The 19,776-nt window shown below is 47.6% G+C and overlaps 1 protein-coding gene across 5 annotated transcripts in view; it reads right to left on the bottom strand.

The window, feature by feature from the left end:
- PEMT (phosphatidylethanolamine N-methyltransferase) overlaps positions 1 to 19,776 on the bottom strand; it is a 91,673-nt gene that overhangs the window by 28,168 nt on the left and 43,729 nt on the right. For all 5 annotated transcript variants that reach the window (XM_073361843.2, XM_073361846.2, XM_073361844.2 and 2 more), the window contains one exon: positions 2,199 to 2,344. In XM_073361843.2, the coding sequence (XP_073217944.1) occupies positions 2,199 to 2,344 (146 nt within the window). The remainder of the gene's footprint in view (positions 1 to 2,198; positions 2,345 to 19,776) is intronic.

The raw sequence follows: 19,776 nt of genomic DNA, 5'->3' as shown, positions 1-19,776 counted from the left end.
ACAGCTCACTTCATGGGATGCATACTGTGGAAAATACAGGGGGGAGATTTATATACACAGAGAACATGAAACAATGGGTGTTACCATACACACTGTAACCAGAGCGATCAGGTAAGGTGAGCTATTACCAGCAGGAGAGCGGGGGTGGGGGAAAAACCTTTTGTAGTGATAATCCAGGTGGGCCATTTCCAGCAGTTGACAAGGACGTCTGAGGAGCAGCGGGGCGAACCCAGGGCCCCACATAAACCAGACTCAAGTCCATTTCCCTTCTGGGATGCTCTGTTTCAGCAGCACTGCTCATCCCTACCCAATTCTCCCCTTGCACGACCGTTAATTCTTCTCCTTGGATTTCTCAGCTTTGTCCATCTGAGGTCACCAGCACAAGCGACGTTCCCTCCATAGTCGTGGCTAGGCAAAGGGCTTACGGTCTCATCCAGGTCAGGAGAGCGTTACACCAAGCCTAGTAATCTTATTCTGCACAATTAGGGGAGTGGGATTTTTTTCCCCTGCTGAGCCGTGATAGCCTCTAAACCATGGAATCTCAGCTATAATCCAACTTCACGACAGAGGGAGCTTCTGAGGGAAGAGGTGAATATGCAATATTTGATCTAGGCTAGCCACTAATGTTAATAAATCCAAGATCTTCCTTCTTCCCTACTCTTTTACACACAGAAGAAATGGTCTAAGCGGGAGCCATGCAGAGAGAGTACTCTTCCCAGAGCTGAGCAGAACAGTCACTCTTTGCATTTCTGCTGAATCTGATTCCTATTTGTTTATTTTTCAGTAGAAATTCAAGTCCAGAGGATCTGTTGAGTCAGCCATGGCTCAGGTTTGATGGAACTAATTTGAGACCTGGCTAAATGTGGGGAGTATTAAACCCATTTTCATTCTAGAGTGACACCTGCTGGCTGAGTACTATGGGTTTTAGAGAGACACAATGGGGGAGGTAATAATATCTCTTCTTCAGAGTCCTGTTCATCTAGGGACCTGAAGAAGAGCTCCGTGTAAGCTCAAAAGCTTGGCTCTCTCACCAACTGAAGTTGGTCCAATAAAAGATATTCCCTCACACACCATGTCTCTCTAATATCCTGGAACCGACACGGTTACAACAACACTGCAAACTATTAATGGGCTCATATTTCCTGACCCAATAACCATATTTACACAGCGCCAGGACACAGGGAGGAGGGGAAATAAGACCCCCAGGACTCTGGCTCTCTGGTTTCAAGGCTCTAGATATCAGGAGCCAATCACGTTCCCACCAACTGGAAGAGGAAATTGTGACGGAGGAGCTATTCACAAGGCGGCTGTCAGACAAATGCCGGTGGGAAGCCAGTGAGTGCTGGGTAAGCAACAAACATGGAGTACAATCTATTAAGGAATGAGGAAGCACTGACTAGTGGCCAGACTGTGCATTCTGGAGCCCTGGATTCTATTCCTATTTGCAAGACCTCAGGCGAGTCAATACATCTCTCTGTGCCCCGGCTTCCCCCTTTGCAAATCGGGAATGATCTTTACCTCCCCCCCTTCTGATGGGGGGGGAGGGGTTGGTAACATTTTTCAAAATGACTAAGTCACTTAGGCACCTACGTCCCCTTTTTTTCCCAGACACTTCATCGGGACACTTAGGAACCGAAGTCTCCTTGGAAGTCAGTGGGACTTAGTTTCTTTCTGCACATTTGAAAATTTTACCCAAGATCTTAAAAACTGGTCTCCTGTCTGCTCTCCCTGGGTCAGAGAGCCAAGGTAGCAAGTAGTTTTGGGTGGCGTGCTTCTCAGTTGAGGCACCTGAAAGGAGCCTGAATTTCAGAATCACCTGTCCCTTCATGGCATCTCAAGCTGGACAACCAAAAAAACCCAAAAACCAAACCACCGAGCCATCCAAAGTATCTACTCACCTTTGAAAAATATAGGCTAGATGCCCCTAGGACCACTTTCTGTGGCTACATCTACAGCACGATTTAGGGGTGGGGTTTTCAACTCCCAGACCCGCAGTAGCTCAATGAGAGCTAGCACGAATATAAACAGCAGTGGACCTGCAGTCGTACAGGCAGCAGGAGCCCGGCTTAGCCCTGCCAACTACCTACCTAGAGGGTTCAGGATACTTTGGAGTTGGCACGCTGGGAACAACACCCCTAGTTCATAGTGTAGACACGGTTTGTGAAAACTGCACCAGGAGTGCCCAATGGCAGCCTTACCCAAAAATGTCCCGATGAATCCCAGTGCTAAAAAACTGGAGATGACAAACAAGAACCCTATTCCCAGAACAGCCAAGCCTGCGCAGTAGACAGAAAGGCAATCCAGACCTTCCAGCTTCGGCTGGCTCCTCATGGCTTCCGTGAAGCTGTGGGGGGGGGGGGGGGAAATAAAAGGGAGACCTTTAGTTGCAGCATCTCTTTAACAGCTTTCCTGGCATCTGTAGGGAATAGAACATGGAAAAGAAATTTGGTAGAAAGACTCTTTTTTTCCCATCTGGAGCTAAGCTCTGAATACAGCTCATCGGACATGCTGATTACTTCCTGAGAAAAGCCAAATGCCAGAGTTTTATGAGCAGTGGTTGACAGTCATTTTTACTTGGAACCCAACACAGGGCTAAAAATAGTAGCGTGCTTAAAAGCATTTTGTCCCACGCCCATGAGCTTCTGGGGAAAAATCACATTTATTGCTTTGGGCTGTAAAGCCTGATGGGAAGGCAGGACTTACACAAGAATTAAGAGCTGTGAAAGACCTGCAGGGTTATCTTGTCCATCCTTCCCTGTATGTCCTCAACAAAACATTTTGCAGAGTTAGACACATACTCAGGAATGGTTCGCAGCTGGAACGTGAGATTAGAAATTCAAGAGGGAGGAAGGGTGGGTCTGGACTGGTGAAAAGAGTGGGGAAATTCTTCCCAGAATATACTTGATACATGTAGTCTACAATAACTTCAAGCAAGCCCAGGTTTACAATTACATGTTGACTTTGACATTTAGAGCCCAATCCTCTATTGACTTATTACTGAGTAAAATACTTATGGCCCTATTGACTTAAAAACTTAAAAACCCCGTTCCGTCAACCTAAAGGGCTCTTAAAATCAACTTCTGTACTCCTCCCCAACGAGGGGCGTAGCACTAAAATCAACCTTGCTGAGTCAAATTTGGGGTAGTGTGGATGCAAATCAACGGTATTGGCCTCCAGGAGCTATCCCAGAGTGCTCCATTGTGACTGCTCTGGACAGCACTTTGAACTCCGATGCACTAGCCAGGTACACAGGAAAAGCCCCGGGAACTTTTGAATTTAAATTTCCTGTTTGGTCAGTGTGGCGAACTCAGCAGCACAGGTGACCATGCAGTCCCCCCAGAATCATAGAGTACAGAATGTTTCTAAGCTCCCCCTATCATCTTTGTCCCTGAGGTTATTGCAGATTAGAAGGCGAAAAAAACTGCACTCGCGATGACATGTTTTCCGAGCTCATGCAGTCCTCCCGCACTGATAGGGCACAGCTTAATGCATGGAGGCATTCAGTGGCAGAGGCCAGGAAAGAATTAAGTGAGCGCGAAGAGCGGAGGCAAGAGGCGATGCTGAGGCTAATGGGGGAGCAAACGGACATGATGAAGCGTCTGTTGGAGCTGCAGGAAAGCCAACAAGAGCACAGACTCCCACTGCATCCACTGTACAACCGCTTACCCTCCTCCCCATGTACCATAGCCTCCTCACCCAGACGCCCAAGAACGCAGCAGGAGGAGGCTCCTGGCACCCAGCCACTCCACTCCAGAGGATGGCCCAAGCAACAGAAGGCTGTCATTCAAACAGTTTGATTTTTAGTGTGGCTACAATAAGCAATGTGGCCTTGTCCTATCCTCCTCCCCCCCCACACCCAACCCAGGCTACCTTGTCCGTTATCTCTTTTTTTAAAAAAAATTAAGAAAGAATGCACAGTTTCAAAACAATAGTTACTTTATTTCGAAGGGGGCAGGGTGGTTGGCTTAGAGGGAATTAAAATCAACAAAGGGGGCAGGTTTGCATCAAGGAGAAACGCACACAACTGTCACACTGAAGCCTGGCCAGTCATGAAACTGGTTTTCAAAGCCTCTCTGATGCGCAGCACACCTTGCTGTGCTCTTTTAATCGCTTTGGTGTCTGGCTGCTCAAAATCGGACACCAGGCGATTTGCCTCAACCTCCCACCCCGCCATACACTTCTCCCCCTTACTCTCACAGATATTAGGGACCACACAGCAAGCAGCAATAACAATGGGAATGTTGCCTGTGCTGAGGTCTGACCTAATCAGCAAACAGCGCCAGCAAGCTTTTAAACATCCAAAGGCACATTCTACCGCCATTCTGCACTTGCTCAGCCTATAGTTGAATGGCTCCTTACTACTGGTCCAGGCTTCATGAGCCCTGGGAGCAAGGGGTAGGCGTGACCGCGCGGTGCTGTCGGCTGGGAGAGCAGCCTGAGGCAGAAGCCTCCAGTTTGCATGATATTCCAGGCAGGACTGAATCTCCACGAGACAAAACTTAAAGAAGAAAATGACCTGGAGTCTCTGGCTCCCATTTGGTGCTCTAAGAGGAGAATAGCCATGTTTGTCCAGGTGCCCTGATTGACCTCACCGAGGTCTGCCAGGAGCACCCAGGAGATCTACGATGGCTATCAGTCCTACTGCACTGTCTGCCATGAAAGCAGGGAGCTGCTGCTGTGTAGCAGTGCAGTACCGCATCTGCCAGCAGCACCCAGGAGACGTACGGTGGGCTGAGCGGGCTCCATGCTTGCCGTGGTATGGCGTCTGCACAGGTAAACCAGGAAAAAAGGCACAAAACAATTGTCTGCTGTTGCTTTCATGGAGGAAGGGAGGGGGGCCTGACGACATGTACCCAAAACCACCCACGACAATGTTTTTGCCCCATCAGATATTGGGAGCTTAACCCATAATTCCAATGGGCAGCGGAGACTGCGGAAACTGTGGGATAGCTACCCACAGTGCACTGCTCTGTATGTTGATGCTAGCCACAGTAGTGAGGATGCACTCCGCCGACTTAATACGTTTAGTGTGGACATACACAATCGACTGTATAAAATCAGTTTCTAAAAATCGACTTCTATAAAATAGATCTAACTTTGTAGTGTAGACATACTGCTATATGGGGAGTCTGAGGGTATGTGGCCCCCTAATTATACATTTGTGTTAAGGGGAAAGAGGGAGGCAAGGTGCCCATTTACTATCATGCTGTGATTTAAAGAGCCCTGAATTAGGATTCAGATCTACTCTCCTATGCAAAAGAATCAGGTATACTGCTGCAGATGGAACACACGAAGTGGTCATGTGGGCATCTTCTAACATTACAGGCAAACAGTTGTACGGTCACATATTGCATCTTATCATCTCTTCCATCTTCTGCTGCTTTCATCTACTTCCTGCTGTTCCGCCCAGCTCAAGGTCACTCCAAAACTCTCTGGTTGCAATTATCTGACAAGCCGGAAGGAGCAGTATTAGCAGGAGGACGTCAGCAAGTTACATCAAACAGAACATCTCAACCAGGTTTTTCATCTGCCAGATCAAATATTTTGCCCATGGCATATAAAGGAAATAGGCCTGACAGAAAGCATTATATCCAGCACCTCTTTCCACTTACAACCCTGGTGGAATATTTGTGTGCATAGATCCAAGAACTGCTCCTACCAAAGGCAATGCAAAAACTGCCACTGACTTCAACAGCACTAGGATATGGCTGAGCAGGCTGATCATGGCCCCAGGGGCAGCTGGGTCAAAGCAGGTTAGGGTAGGCAGGTGTGGCCAGTTTTTTTTAAATGATCTGCACAAACCTCAGAGTGAAACAAGGAGGATGACAGCAAGAAAGGGACACTGCCCATAGGAAAGAACAACCTCTTGTCACTTTGCTGGCTCAGGCTCAGATGCTGCTCACCTCAAAATAAAATCACGTTTGCTTAAGCAAAGCAATACACAGTCTATTAAAGCAATCCTCTAGGGATGCTTCAGGACTCTTCAGTCATGCAGATGTTTGCAGATTAGGTCGCTAATGTCTTTGCACAGCTTTAAGGTCCTTCCCCTTCGCTGTGCTAGGGCCTGTCTACACTGCTCTGGCAGGCAAAGGGGTCTCAAAGTGGGCAGGAAAGACCCCCACAAGGATACTCTCTGTGCAGGGGGCTTCTCTGGCCAGTGCAGAGCTAGTGTCAAGGTTCTGCATGTCTTACTCCCAGTCCCCAGCATAAAAGGTGCATTGGGAGCATAGCAGAAGCATGGCTAGAGCACACGGCACTAAGGCTATTCTCTGCTTCCTAAACCTTATGTTACAGCAACCACAAGTCTGCTCTAACTTACACTGGAGACCCCCTGCATGGCCCCAGAGTACAAGGAGCACAAAGGTGGCTTAAAGCTCAAGGATGAGGTAACTGAGAATCAGATCTCAGGCCTTTCCAGCCACAGCCAGCACGTGATGTGGTTTGTTTTGGCAGGGTCTTCCCCTCCCTTACCGTTATCTCCAAATGATCTCAACCATTCTTTTTATGCGTGGACACTCATGCAAACATCAGTTCCTCTAATCAGCATGTCTGCTTGGTCCCCTGGTGTTTAGCTTACAGCTAAGAGGGACATGTTTGCACTGAGATAATGGACTGTCTTCCCCTGTAGTAAAGTTTTATATCTTCCTGCACAGAATCTGTATTTGCATTATACATGATGACTGCAGGACTTTTCAGAATTGGTAAATAAACCTTTTAAGCATTTATTAACTTGTGCCATGACAATCGACACACAGTCTTCAACAACTCTAATCATTTTTGCATTTATAACATGGCGTTGGCAGCTGCAAGACAATCTTTATTGCACTGGACGGTACCCTTGTTGTGTGAGTAAGGCACCAGCCAACTGCCCTTAATTTGAATGAAAAACATAGTAGGTGTATCATTAAAACGACCCTTTTAACATAGGTCTTGTCATGCTCCTTGCACCATTTGTCTTGGACAGGTCATCTGTACTGTACCAGCCCCGTGTCCTACCAAAGCGCCATGTAATCTGTTATGAGGAGGAGACAATTAATTCCACGCTGTGTCCACATAAGGTTCCTATTTGCAATGGCTTTCAAACCTAATGACCCTTCTTGCTGTAAACCCCACGACCAGAGAACTTCCCTCTGTTTCGTGCCATCAGGGCAGGGAAGGAGGGTGGACCGCCATCAAAGGGGATCCCAAAACACATGCATGGAGGCCCAGATCCACTGACCTAACGGCCGTCTACCTATCTACTGTATGCATTTCTAAAGCATGGATCACTGTGGGATCCAAGCACCTGACCGATCAGAAAGATTAAGAAGTCACTACTGCTTTTTGATGGAAGACCATGTTCTGTGGCGCTGCTTGAATGGCACGGGAGAGGAATTTGCATCCCTGGGCCACTTTTCAGCAACTCTTATCAAGGGAAGGTCTGTGTACAGAGATGAGTTTTGCATTGCACTCTGGAAGTGCTGAGGTCTCAGGTGACTCGACCGCTGGCAGAAGGGTAGCACACAGCTAAGGGGCCTCCATAAAGAATGCCCTGCCTCAGCCCCCAAGAAGATCCACCCTGGGCTCTGCCAGCTGCAGCCTGCTTGTAGATCAGAGCACACTCGGTGCAGCCTAATACAAGAGACTGTCTGGACTGTCCCAGTGGATAGCAAGCTAGTACTCCGTGGAGCAGTGATGCACTCACTGGGGGCATACAAAGTGCTGGCAGGTCTCCTGGTTCCGGCTTCTTCTTGTTTCCACCTGTCAGATTGCATTTCCAAAAGCCAAGACTGAGACATTAAATACTTCCCCAATATTAATTTTTCCATACAAAGAATTGCTGCAGGTGGGGAGAGGAGGTGGATTGTATCAGGGGTCTGGCCAACTAGGACCAGCTATTGGCCTACTTCCCTGCTAACTCTGCTGCTAGGCAACTAATAGGCACAGCAGCACTGATCTGAACTGCCTGATTAATCGCCGCACCTGACTGGCTGCAAGGTTAGCAGCCTGGTTTATAAGTCCTGTCCCAGCACCAGCCCCCACCTCTGTCCTGGCTTCTGATTCCCAGCTCCGACCCTTGGCTCCACTTCAGGACTGACCCTTGAATTCAGCTCTAACTCAGAGGCCCGACGCTTGCTCCAAACATTAGGCAAGACTGCCCATGGCTTGATCATTGTCAGGTTGCACAATTGCAAGTGGGAGGTGAGGTGTCCATGAGTCAGTCGCAGAAGATGTGGTCACCATGGTGGGAAAGGTTTCAGGAACCCCTTCCCTAGCCCACAGATGTCCTTACAAATGAAAGCACCATGTGCAACTGATGAGTGTGTGTTACAGCCCCGCGCCCCAGCGCCTGATCAGCACAGGATAGGAGTCTGTTATAGCCACAGCTAACGAGCATTGGCTCATCAGCTCAGGCTACAGCAGCTCCTCCTTTTAGTTCTAGTTCAATCCCTGATGTGTCAGCCAAGCTGGTGGCTGTCACATAGGCAGATATGCTAGAGAAGGATTATTTGACTGCTTCAATAAACAGAAAAAAGAATTTGGGGTCAGGAAGGAATTTCCCCCCTGGGGTAGATTGGCAGAGACCCTGGGGGTTTTACACCTTCCTCTGCAGCATGGGGCACGGGTCACTTGCAGTTTTAAACTAGTTTAAAAGGTGGATACTCTGTAACTTTACCTCCTTAAACCATGATTTGAGGGCTTCAGTAACTCAGCCATAGGTTAGGGGGTCTAGTACAGGAGTGGGCGGGCGAGGTTCTGTTGCTGCAATGTGCAGGTGGTCAGACCAGATGGTCATGATGGTCCCTTCTGACTTTAAAGTCTGTGATTCTATAAACCTTAAGGCACTCTCCAATAAGCTTCAGTCTGGAGAGGCCGCACAGAGTCCAAAGAAATAGTGTTGCACAACACATTTCTGTAAGTTGGGATGGATGCGGGGTTTTAAATTAAGAACCCAAGGTAACAGGCCCTGATCTCCCCACCTGTTCCCGTAAGAGAGAGAAGCTCATTGACAGGTTTCAGAGTAGCAGCTGTGTTAGTCTGTATCCGCAAAAAGAACAGGAGTACTTGTGGCGCCTTAGAGACTAACAAATTTATTTGAGCATAAGCTTTCGTGAGCTACAGCTCTGTTGCTATGCATTCAACGCTAACTTTGGACTAGAAATAAACTAACGAATGAGGTGTGAAATTGCAGAGAATAAAGCCCATAAAGATGGGAATGATTTTCAAACTTGTGCCCTAACAGGGGTATAAAGACACCGAAAGCAAGAATAAAGCTTATTTGGGCTTATGGGAAAGGAAGGTCTCTCCTACAGGTTGCAGAAGGGAATCCAACCAGGTACAGAGGGAACAAACAACAAGATTGTCAAGAATAGAAGCCTGAAGCTAGGCTCCTAAATCCATATTTAGGCTAGTGAAATCAGTGAGCTGATTTTTCAAAAGGGCTCAGCACTCCTGGTTGATCAGGCCAGCACCTTGAACTGCACTCAGAAACGATCTGGAAGCCTGTACAGTCTCCAGAGCAGAACTGCAACCTGATGCTCCGGGTGTGTGAATCTCCACCAGCTAACTGGGCACTGAAATCTGCATTAGTTGAATCTCCCACGCTGGCTTCAGGCCTGACCCCGTGGAGCTGCAGTAATAGCCCTGTGCAAGCACCTTCCTTCGGAAGATCTCCAGGGCCTGGTCAAGAAGGTTGGGTTGCTGCTGTGAGAATGACTGCTCCCTGCTATCCGCCCCACAAATTTTAGCCACCCTCTCAAAACAGAGAGCTAATAATGGTCATGAAAGACCTGGAAATAGGAAGGCAGAGAGCATCGCCAGAGGATGTCTCTGCACGACTGAGCAAGTTTTTTAATAACTGGAAAGTCGAGGTAGAGGTGGGAGGTTATTTACAGAGATCACAGTGAGACTTATGCAAGCATCTCTTCCCTGGCAGAGATTTCAGGTGCAGCAAATATGGAAGCGGCTGTAATGATGCTGGCAGCGAGTCTGCTATTCACAGAGCAGTCCTACTACAGAGGAATAATTAGACTGGCAGCGAGCGCACCCCTCAGTCAACGGGGGCTGATTGTGGTAGAAGATCCAATAATTCACTAGCAGCGAATGCTGCAACCAGCAGCGTCACAATAGCAGATGTCAGAGTAGCAGCCGTGTTAGTCTGTATTCGCAAAAAGAAAAGGAGTACTTGTGGCACCTTAGAGACTAACCAATTTATCTGAGCATAAGCTTTTGTGAGCTACAGCTCACTTCATCGGATGCATTCAGTGGAAACTGCAGAAGACATTATATACACAGAGACCATGGAGGAGGTATTGTTTCATGGTCTCTGTGTATATAATGTCTTCTGCAGTTTCCACAGTATGCATCCGATGAAGTGAGCTGTAGCTCACGAAAGCTTATGCTCAGATAAATTGGTTAGTCTCTAAGGTGCCACAAGTACTCCTTTTCTTTTTGCGAATAGCAGATGGTTTCTTCCTGCCTTTACCATCAACAACTCCTTTTCCCCATCATTTTCTTCACAGCTTCTTCTCCCTGATAACCACTTAACCTTTCTAACTGCACCTGCCTGCATGTCATTTAGGTCAGTATGTTGACAATCACAGCCCACAATCCCATTCATATCTACAAGGAACCCTCAAAAAAAAAAAAAAAAAGGCGGCGGCATCTCTTTTCGTTAGAAAAAGAACAGGAGGACTTGTGGCTCCTTAGAGACTCACAAATTTATTTGAGCATAAGCTTTCGTGAGCTACAGCTCACTTCATCGGATGCATAGAATGGAACATATAGTAAGATATATAGATATATATATATATATATTACATACACACACGCATACAGATAAGTTGGAAGTTACCATACGAACTGTGAGAGGCTAATTAGTTAAGATGAGCTATTATCAGCAGGAGAAAAAAAAAAACTTTTCTAGTGATAATCAAGCCACGCCATCAGGGGCTCATTCAACTGCACATCTACCAATGTGATATGTGCCTTCATATGCCAGCAATGCCCCTCTGCCATGTACATTGGCTAAACCGGACAGTCTCTACGCAAAAGAATAAATGGACACAAATCTGACATCAGGAATCATAACATTCAAAAACCGGTAGGAAAACACTTCAGCCTCTCTGGCCACTCAGTCAAAGATTTAAGGGTAGCAATTCTGCAACAGAAAAGCTTCAAAAACAGACTCCAACGAGAAACTGCTGAGCTTGAATTAATATGCAAACTAGATACCATTAACTTGGGTTTGAATAGAGACTGGGAGTGGCTGGGTCATTACACAGATTGAATCTATTTCCTTAAGCAAGTATCCTCACACCTTCTTGTCCACGGTCTAAATGGGCCATCTTGATTATCACTACAATTAACTAATTAGTCTCTCACAGTTTGTATGGTAACTTCCAACTTATCTGTATGTATGTGTGTGTATATATATATATCTTCTTACTATATGTTCCATTCTATTCATCTGATGAAGTGGGCTGTAGCCCACGAAAGCTTATGCTCTAATAAATTTGTTAGTCTCTAAGGTGCCACAAGTACTCCTGTTCTTTTTGCGGATACAGACTAACATGGCTGCTACTCAGAAATCTTTTCGTTAGGTTTGCTCCCCTTGTTTGACAGCACTGTGTATATGGACAGCTTCTCTGTTTTGCTGATGGTCAGGTGCACTTCCTATCTCATGCCCTAGCACAACAAATTTGGGACAGATATTGCAACCCGCATACAATATATTCCCCAAAGATACTGTATTAAGGTTATGAATGGCTTATGTATCACTGTAGGCCAGGGATTGTACACAGCGACAGCGGGGAAAAGGGTTGCGTTTAGCTCCTCCAGGAACTCAAAACAGTGGGGGGTGATTAAGGTGAATCACGCAGGTTGTAAATGTCTCCCGAGAGGTACCCCACCCTCGGAAGACTTGCATAGGCTGGTTCAAACTGGGCTTTCTGGAGACCAGCGGCCAAAGAGAGGGCTTTCAGCATAAAAGGACTGTATTTAAATCGACTCAGGGCCTTTTTCCTGATCCAGCCAATGGACAGGACCTCCAGTTAAAGAGTTGTCCCAACCCATGCCAAAGGATTGGAAAAATTCTGGCTTCCTCAAGTTCCATAAGACACCTCTGGTAAGCATGTACCATGCATCTAGGAACTTAAAAAAAAAAAAATAATAATGTTTTCTCTGTGATGCTTTTACCTTAAGAACAAAGATGCTGGCTTAGAATGGGCTGTGGGGTAACTTGTAACTGCTGGCGATACACTGTTCATAGCGCTCAGAGAGAAAGCAAAGCCCAGACGCTGGTTGTTAGGTAGTCTGGTTTGCTGGGAATCCCGCAGTGTAATCCAGGGAGCCAGGCAGCCTTAAACCCCCACAGTCAGAAAGGAGAGAGATGAGAGTCTCCACCCAAGAGAGGTGATGGCTGGAAGCAAATTCTAAATTTTCCCCGGGGAGGGGGATGGGACGGGACTCAACCCCCACTCAACCCCAGATCCCACCTCCACTCCACTCCTTCCCCCAAGGCCCCACCCCCGCCCTGCCTCTTCCCACTCCTCCCCTGAGCTCACTCTATCCCTGCTCCTCCCCCTCCCTCCCAGCACCTCCTGCACGCCACTGAACAGCTGTTCCACAGCATGCAGGAGGCGCGGGGAGGGAGGGGGAGGAGTTGATCGGCGCGGGCTGCCAGCGGATGGGAGGCGCTGGTGAGGGGAGCTTGGCTGCCATTGGGTGCTAAGCACCTGCTAATTTTTCTCTGACACGGAGTCGGCGCCTATGGCTGGGAGATAGAAACCTTAAGTGGGTGCCTTTGAGGGACCACGAAGAGGGAATACAGGTGCAGATACCCTGAACTGTGGCAGACATCACTCTCTCATGTCCTGCTCTAGGAGGTACATGCAGTGCTCATGGATACGGTTCCCCCAAACCCTGCAAGGCTGTATTTTACCAGCAACGGCAGCAGGGGAGGAGAGAAAGCCTTATCAAATGTGTTTGTAAGAGGAATTTTAAATACTCCTGCCCAACACTCTTTAAAAGGGACATGCATTTTCAAAAAGTAGCCCATTTAAAAGAAATTCAAGTTGACAGTGTCCATTTAAATGATACCACAGGGCCCTGTGTTAGATCATCTGATTCACCCCCAGGTTATTCATTCACACCCAGTGTGGATCATGAATCATCAGCACTTCCAGCGATGACAAATTATCATCCGACTTTTCAGAGAAAATCACCTGCATTGGAGACGGCATCTCAGGAAAGCAGGAACCGCGTATGAGACGTCGGCCCAATAACACATCTCTTTGAATTCAGCCCACTCACAACAGGAAGTCCTAAAAGCAGCTCAGGAAAAGAGAGGCCTCCCTTCTATGCCCTTCTTGGGCAATGAGAGAGCAGAGAGCAGCTGGGGCACCTGCCTGCCGAGACTGTCAGTGTCCCCTTTGAGGAGGAAGATATACCATCCCCCTTACAATCCAACCCGTGCTTAAGAAGCTATCACCCACTGCAACCATCCTCTCCTAGTGTCTACCCTCCTATTCCTGAGCGAGCTAATTGGGCAGCTCACCAAGGCTCACCTCCAGCTCCATCTGGACACGGCCAATATCCTGGACTTCTCCTGATCAGCCCAGGGCATGGAGCTGAGCTGGCCCGGGATTTCTCCTCTGGCCACGGGCATCCAATGCTCATTGCCAGACCTCTCAGCAGCATTTGAGATGGTCAGTTATGCAATCCCGCTGTCCTGCCTGAAAGACATGGCAGGGGTTGGCAAGATCCCATTGGGATGGCGTCATTCTCCTGGAATTGTCAAGTTTAGGAGAGAAACTTCAGCGTGCAGGAGACAGAGCTCAGCGATTGGCTCATAGATCTGGAACTCCTTCCCAGAAGACACCAGGATGGCCAGGAACCTTAGTGCCAGCAGAGCAAAATGTAAACCCCACTTACTTTGCCCAGCCCACACACCATAACACTCCATCTAAAAATAAAATCATACCAAAAACAACCAAAATCCAGCCTCTGATAGCCGAAGAAGTCTCTCTCTTTAGGTGTGAATGTTCACTTCATAACTTTGGGAGGTGTTCAGATACCATGGTGAGGGGGCAAGACATAGAAACCAAGAGAGAGAGGAAAGTAACTGGGACTTTAGTATACATATTCAGAAAGCACAGCAAAAAGAGAAACTAGAGGGATCAGGTGACAGCACTGGAGGGAGACTGTATTGAGTCCACACAGGGGAAAGATACCAACAATTAGGCTAATGCATTGGAGAGTCATTTTGGACATAAATTAAGGGGAGAATAAAGGCTCGTCAAGTCAGGCACTCTTAGGATAAATGTCGCAAACCTCTGGGGCGGCCAAACAGAAGATCAGAAAAGGTTTTTACAGGTGAGAGAGGCCCTGCGAGAACAAAGAACTTTGATCACGGAGAATTTTAATCTAACAGCAGTAACAATTGCACAAAAGCAATTAATTCTCTTACGCAGTTTGCTAAACAGTTCCCTTGGTCAAAGGCCATTCTGGAGCCATTTCCAAGAAATGAGCTGAGTTTGATAAAGAAGGTTCCAAATAGGAAGCACCTACTGTCTAAGGTGCAAAATATAGTTAGACCCAAGATATTCATTTCCAACTACACTGAAGACACACAAGGCTGTCGTTGCTTTTCACTGTCCTCTCTGTCCAGTGCAGCAAGATTTATTTCCACGACTGGAGGAAAAGCTAACACGCTGCAAAACTTTATTTTAACCTCTTGTGCTTTCTCCAGGGATGCTCTGTTCCCTCCCCATGACTTTGAGAGAGTCTTTTGCAACTGCAGTTAAAATAAAAAAACGCAGCTATTGAAAAAATTAAACACCTGGTGGAGTCCACAGTTCATTCTTGCTCACAGATACCACTTGCCCACATAAGACATTCAATGGATTTGTTTTTTAAATGGCCAGCATTACAGTCTCAAGCTGGCATCTGAAACAACCACCAAAAAAACCCAAACCACAAGATGTTCTCTTTTTTGCTTCACTAACCACCGTGCATCCCCAAAGATTCTGGACTAGGAACCTGCCCAGTAACTTATTTAATGTATGAAGCACAGCTTGCTCTTTACTAGTTAGATTGGCTCTGCCACACTGAAGCAGACATGACTCAGAAAAAGAAAAGAAAGGAACAGAGAATGGAACAGCAAGACAGTGTTTTGCACTCACTTTCCTGACATAATCAGCCGTTGAGATTACAGCATCTCCATTAGGCAACGGGGCACTGCTTATGGTTTTCACGTTACATGTTGGTTGCTCTTTTGCCATCTGTGCTCTGTAGTCTTTTGAGCCTGCTGATGTCTTTATGCAAGTGCAGGGGCCAGAAATGAGGATTGAAAGCCATCATAACTTATCAAATCTTGAGCAAACAAACAAAGGTCAGCATTTACACTAGGGGCCTTGCAATACTGAAAGCAGGCTCATTTTGGAGAGGTGATGGCTCTTAACAAAACTCATCCACACGTATCACCACCATTCTGACACCATAGCTCTCTCCATTCAAGATTACCTGGCAGAGGCATATGTTTGGACTAGAGCACCTTTTGAACCTACTCTGGTACCAACTAAAGGCAGTGGTTAAAACCCCCGAGTTCAGGCTCCCAACCAGGTCTGTAATGTCTGTGTAAATACAGTGAAATGGGAGGGGAGGCCCTGTGAACATGAGGTACTATGGCCTCAAATTTCTCTCAATGGGCCTACCGGGGGGCCTAGAGCAGCTGGGCTGTGGAACCCAATTTCCTTGAAGGGGTAACAGACAGAAAGCCTGTGCCAGAGAAGCCAGGGGAAAAACAGTGCTGCAGTCTAAGGGAAGGTTAGGACCATGCTGTTCTAGCATAGGGGACCCGAACAACAGCCTGGGGAGTGTCCACAAAGGGAGCTCTACCAGGGCTGTGTATGCCAATGGTCAAGCCATGCCAACTAGTTTAGTAGTAGCTGGCACAGCCTCTGAAAATGTGGAGTACTCCACCTGTGAACTGGCTGTTGTATGTGTCAAAAACCAGATAGAAGGCTTTGTACTGTATCCCAGAAAGCCAGCAACCAGCTCAGCTGTGAAACTGGTTGGTGAGACCGTTCCCCTGTGAAATCCAAACAGACTTCTCTCCGGAATACATAAGCTGACTACACACAAGACCCTTTTTATTGCCTTAAATTCAATTATGGTCTAAACTAACTACAAGCTTCCCTACATGAGTTTCAGCAACATGCGGTGGCCTTGAGGAATACAGGAGAGTGGGGGGCAGCGGGCAGTGTCATTTCTAAGAAGCAAAATCTGTCAAATCCATATACGAATTCCACTCATATTTTTATGCCATGGAAATTATCTGAAGTACTAACAATCCATTAGCTCTGACCCTGGCATAATTGGATCTGGGAATTTAGTTCAGACCCATCTTTAATTATTGCAGTGCAGCTAGAGTGACTCTAGCCTATCAACTCCTAGACAAAATGTGGCAAGGGGGAAGTCTGTAAGAATCTGTGTGTTACCTTCACTGAACTAACATTTAAGGATATATTACCATAATGTACAGTGTCTCATCTATTCTATATCATTAGCTAACATAGGTATTATCAAGGCAGATCTCAGATAAGAGTTTAAACAGCCTGCTTGCTAAATGCACAGGTAATCCCTGCTCTTCTACACAGGAAATACTCTAACTTTTAATGAGTATGCACAGATTTGTTTCTTCTGGTCCTGAAGATTAAAAAAAATGCCTACAGCAGCAGCTGTACAGTTAGTCAGTTAGGGTAAATAACCTTAAGAGAGAGCAGAACAAGAAAACATGATGCTTAAAGGCTGCTAACAGAGATCATTTGATTCTAGTAACTAAACACAAAGCGATTCTGCTTTCCCCTGTTTGTTTTCAATACAGAATTCAAAACTTACCCTCCATATACGCACCCCAACCCATTGGTGAAAGATGCTAGAGCTAGATGGATATCCTCTAGACATGCAACAGGGACAAGACAGACCACAACAGTGTGAGCTTCCCTAATCATCCTGCCTTTCCAGTGCACCTCAGTCCTAACTTAGAGGGATCATCTCTCAGAGCGAGAGGGTCTCTCATTCCCCATGCCACTCTTTGACTTTTCAGGTGCCATTACCAGAGAGGAAGGATGACCCAATGGTTAAAGGGCTAGCTGCAGATTTGGAGACATGGGTTCAGTTCCCTGCTGTGCCCTTGGGCAATTTGCTTAGTCTCACTGTGCCTCAGTTTCCCATCAGTAAAATGGGTGTATAGGACTGAGGCATAGGCAGTCTGGCCTAGTGGTCACTGCTAGGCTGATGTCACCGAATCAAGAATGGCCATGAGGCAGTAGGTGAACAGGGATCATAGTAACCGCTAACACCAGGATCAAAAGACCAAGGTCAGAGACCAGAGATCAGGACTATTTATCAGGCTGAAGTGAGGAGGCAAAAGTCAGGGTCAGAGACAGCAAATCAGAAAGCAAAGACAACGCAAGGTCAAGAGCTGCAGCAAGTCAGAATGTCTGCGTGGTTGCCCAGACAACTTCCTGGGGAACCCTCCAGGGTTAAATAGTAACCTTGGGTCACACTGCAATTAAACACCTGCAACTGGCCCACGTCAGCCGACTCAAGCTCATGGGGCTCAGGCAAAGGGGCTGTTTAACTGCACGGTAGACATTCCGACTCAGGCTGGTTCCCAGGCTCTGGGACCCCATAAGGGGTGAAGGTCCCAGAGCCCAGACTTCAGCCCAAGCCTGAACATCTACACTGCCCCATAGCCCAAGCCCGAGTCAGCCGACACGGGCCAGCCGCGGGTGTTTAACTGTAGCGTAGACATACCCTCAGAGGGCAGCAGACTGTTGTTGCTCTGGCCCCTTTGGGTGGTACTTCCTGCAGCGCTCAATCTCCATGATGTTCCTTGGATGTGGCTCTACACGGCCTCCTGGTGGCAACATGGGAACATCAGCTGCCCTAGGTGTCTCAGACCCGGGTTCCAGTGCTAAAAGGGGGATAACAGCACCACCCTACCTCACAGGGGTGTTGTAAAGTACTCAAATACTTTGGTAACAGAGACCACATAAGTACTTAAAATAGCTGAGGGGAGGTTTTCAAAGGCTTAAGCGGCAGTGGGATTTGGGCACTTCACTCCCATAGGTTCCTTCAAACGTCCCAGCCTTAATGTCCGTTGTACCAGGGATCTTTGCCACAAGGTCTCTTGTCCACTGAGAGAGAGGCCATCAACTCACTTAACGCTCTGCAGTTGGATGAAAGGTGCTGCATACCCAGCGGTGTCCCTAGGCGGTGGCAGGGCCCGGGACATAGGTGCAGAGTTTTTAATCTGCCAGGGGGCTCCCCCCACTCCACCCCTTCCCCCAAGGCCCCTCCCTGCCCTGCTTCTTCCCGCTTCTTCCTACCCCTGCCCAGTTCCTTCCCCTCCCCAAAGCAGGCTGTGCCCCCGTTCCTCTCCCCTCCCCGGCACTGCCTTCTGATGCCGCGAAATATTTGATCTGCAGCAGGTGGTAGGCGCTGAGAGGGAGGCGCTGATCGGCAGGGCCCACCAGAGGGCAGGAGGTGCTGGGGGGAGGTTCTGGTAGGGGGGGGGCTCTTCCTCACCTGCCCCGCTCACCCTTTCACTCCCCTCCCACCTCACCTCCCCACCCACTTCCTCATGATTTTTTCAAAGCGCAGCCCCCTCCCAAGTGTGGGGCCTAGGGCGGTCGCCCAGATTCGCCATACCCCAGGGACGGCTCTGTGCATAACTTGCCAAGGACCCAAGGGTGAATTATTCTTTACACCGCTGAAGCATGCAAAGTGCACCATGTGTTTTTCGAACATCAAGGAAGCCCCCGCCCCAGAGAGCCGGTGTTTTATTTTGGGGATTGGGTTTCTTTTTTTAAAAAAAACAGACGGATACATTGAGAAGTTAAGCAACCTGTCAAGGATGAAATAGCGTGTCAGTGGCAAGGTTTGGGAAAGCGCACAGCTCTCCTGCCACTCAATCCACTGCTCCGTCTCAACACCACTTCACGTAAGCACTTGTTCGTAACTTGGGCTCTATTCCAACCAGTGAGCGAAAGGCAAAAAGCTCCATATTGCTAAATGCCTGGTCCATGGACACACCTCCCAAATTATCATCATCTAACACGGTATGAAATTATTCCTTTTGGTCTAGCATGGGTGGGTTATTGTTTCCCATTAGGCATCTAAGCTCTCACAAAATCCTTATGTTTCTCCAGTTAAGCATTTCAATCATAGGCACGTTTGTTGAAATATTTCAGCATTCAGATTCCATGTGATTAGATTATGAAATCTTTTAATTGGAGGCAGCTGAGTAATAGAGGGAGCTAAAAATGCCTCAACAATCCTAGTAGGAAAGGAAGCATTGCACCAGCACATACTCCATGTATCTGGGTCTGTTCAGTCAGCTGCAGTAGCAGATGTACTATAAGAAGCAACTTCAGATTTAAATACACACAGTGCCACTAAGACCGTGATGTAAACTTTGTGGGCTCAATTTTCCATTGCATTGCCTTTTTATGCAGCTCCACTGGGAGGGGAGGAGATAAAATTGGGCCACCTCTCCCCGCAACATCCCCTTGGACCCAACACTGTGCAGGGGAGAAACTCCTCCCCACACACACGCACACTCTGGGGACACTAGGACCCAGCTGGTGTCATATCCCCAATTCTGCCATTTCAAATCTAGCCCAGGCTGCTGGTCCCCCAAAGCTGATACAACCTAAGGGCTATATGTAGTGACTCATGTGAAATAAGTTGGCGATCTCAGCCAGCAGCGCCTAGTCGACAGGCATC

This window comes from Lepidochelys kempii, chromosome 10, assembly GCF_965140285.1.
Source record: "Lepidochelys kempii isolate rLepKem1 chromosome 10, rLepKem1.hap1, whole genome shotgun sequence".
Lineage (NCBI taxonomy): Eukaryota > Metazoa > Chordata > Testudines > Cheloniidae > Lepidochelys > Lepidochelys kempii.
The sequence above is the reverse complement of the archived record's forward strand: the minus strand, read 5'-3'. Positions and strand labels throughout refer to the sequence as shown.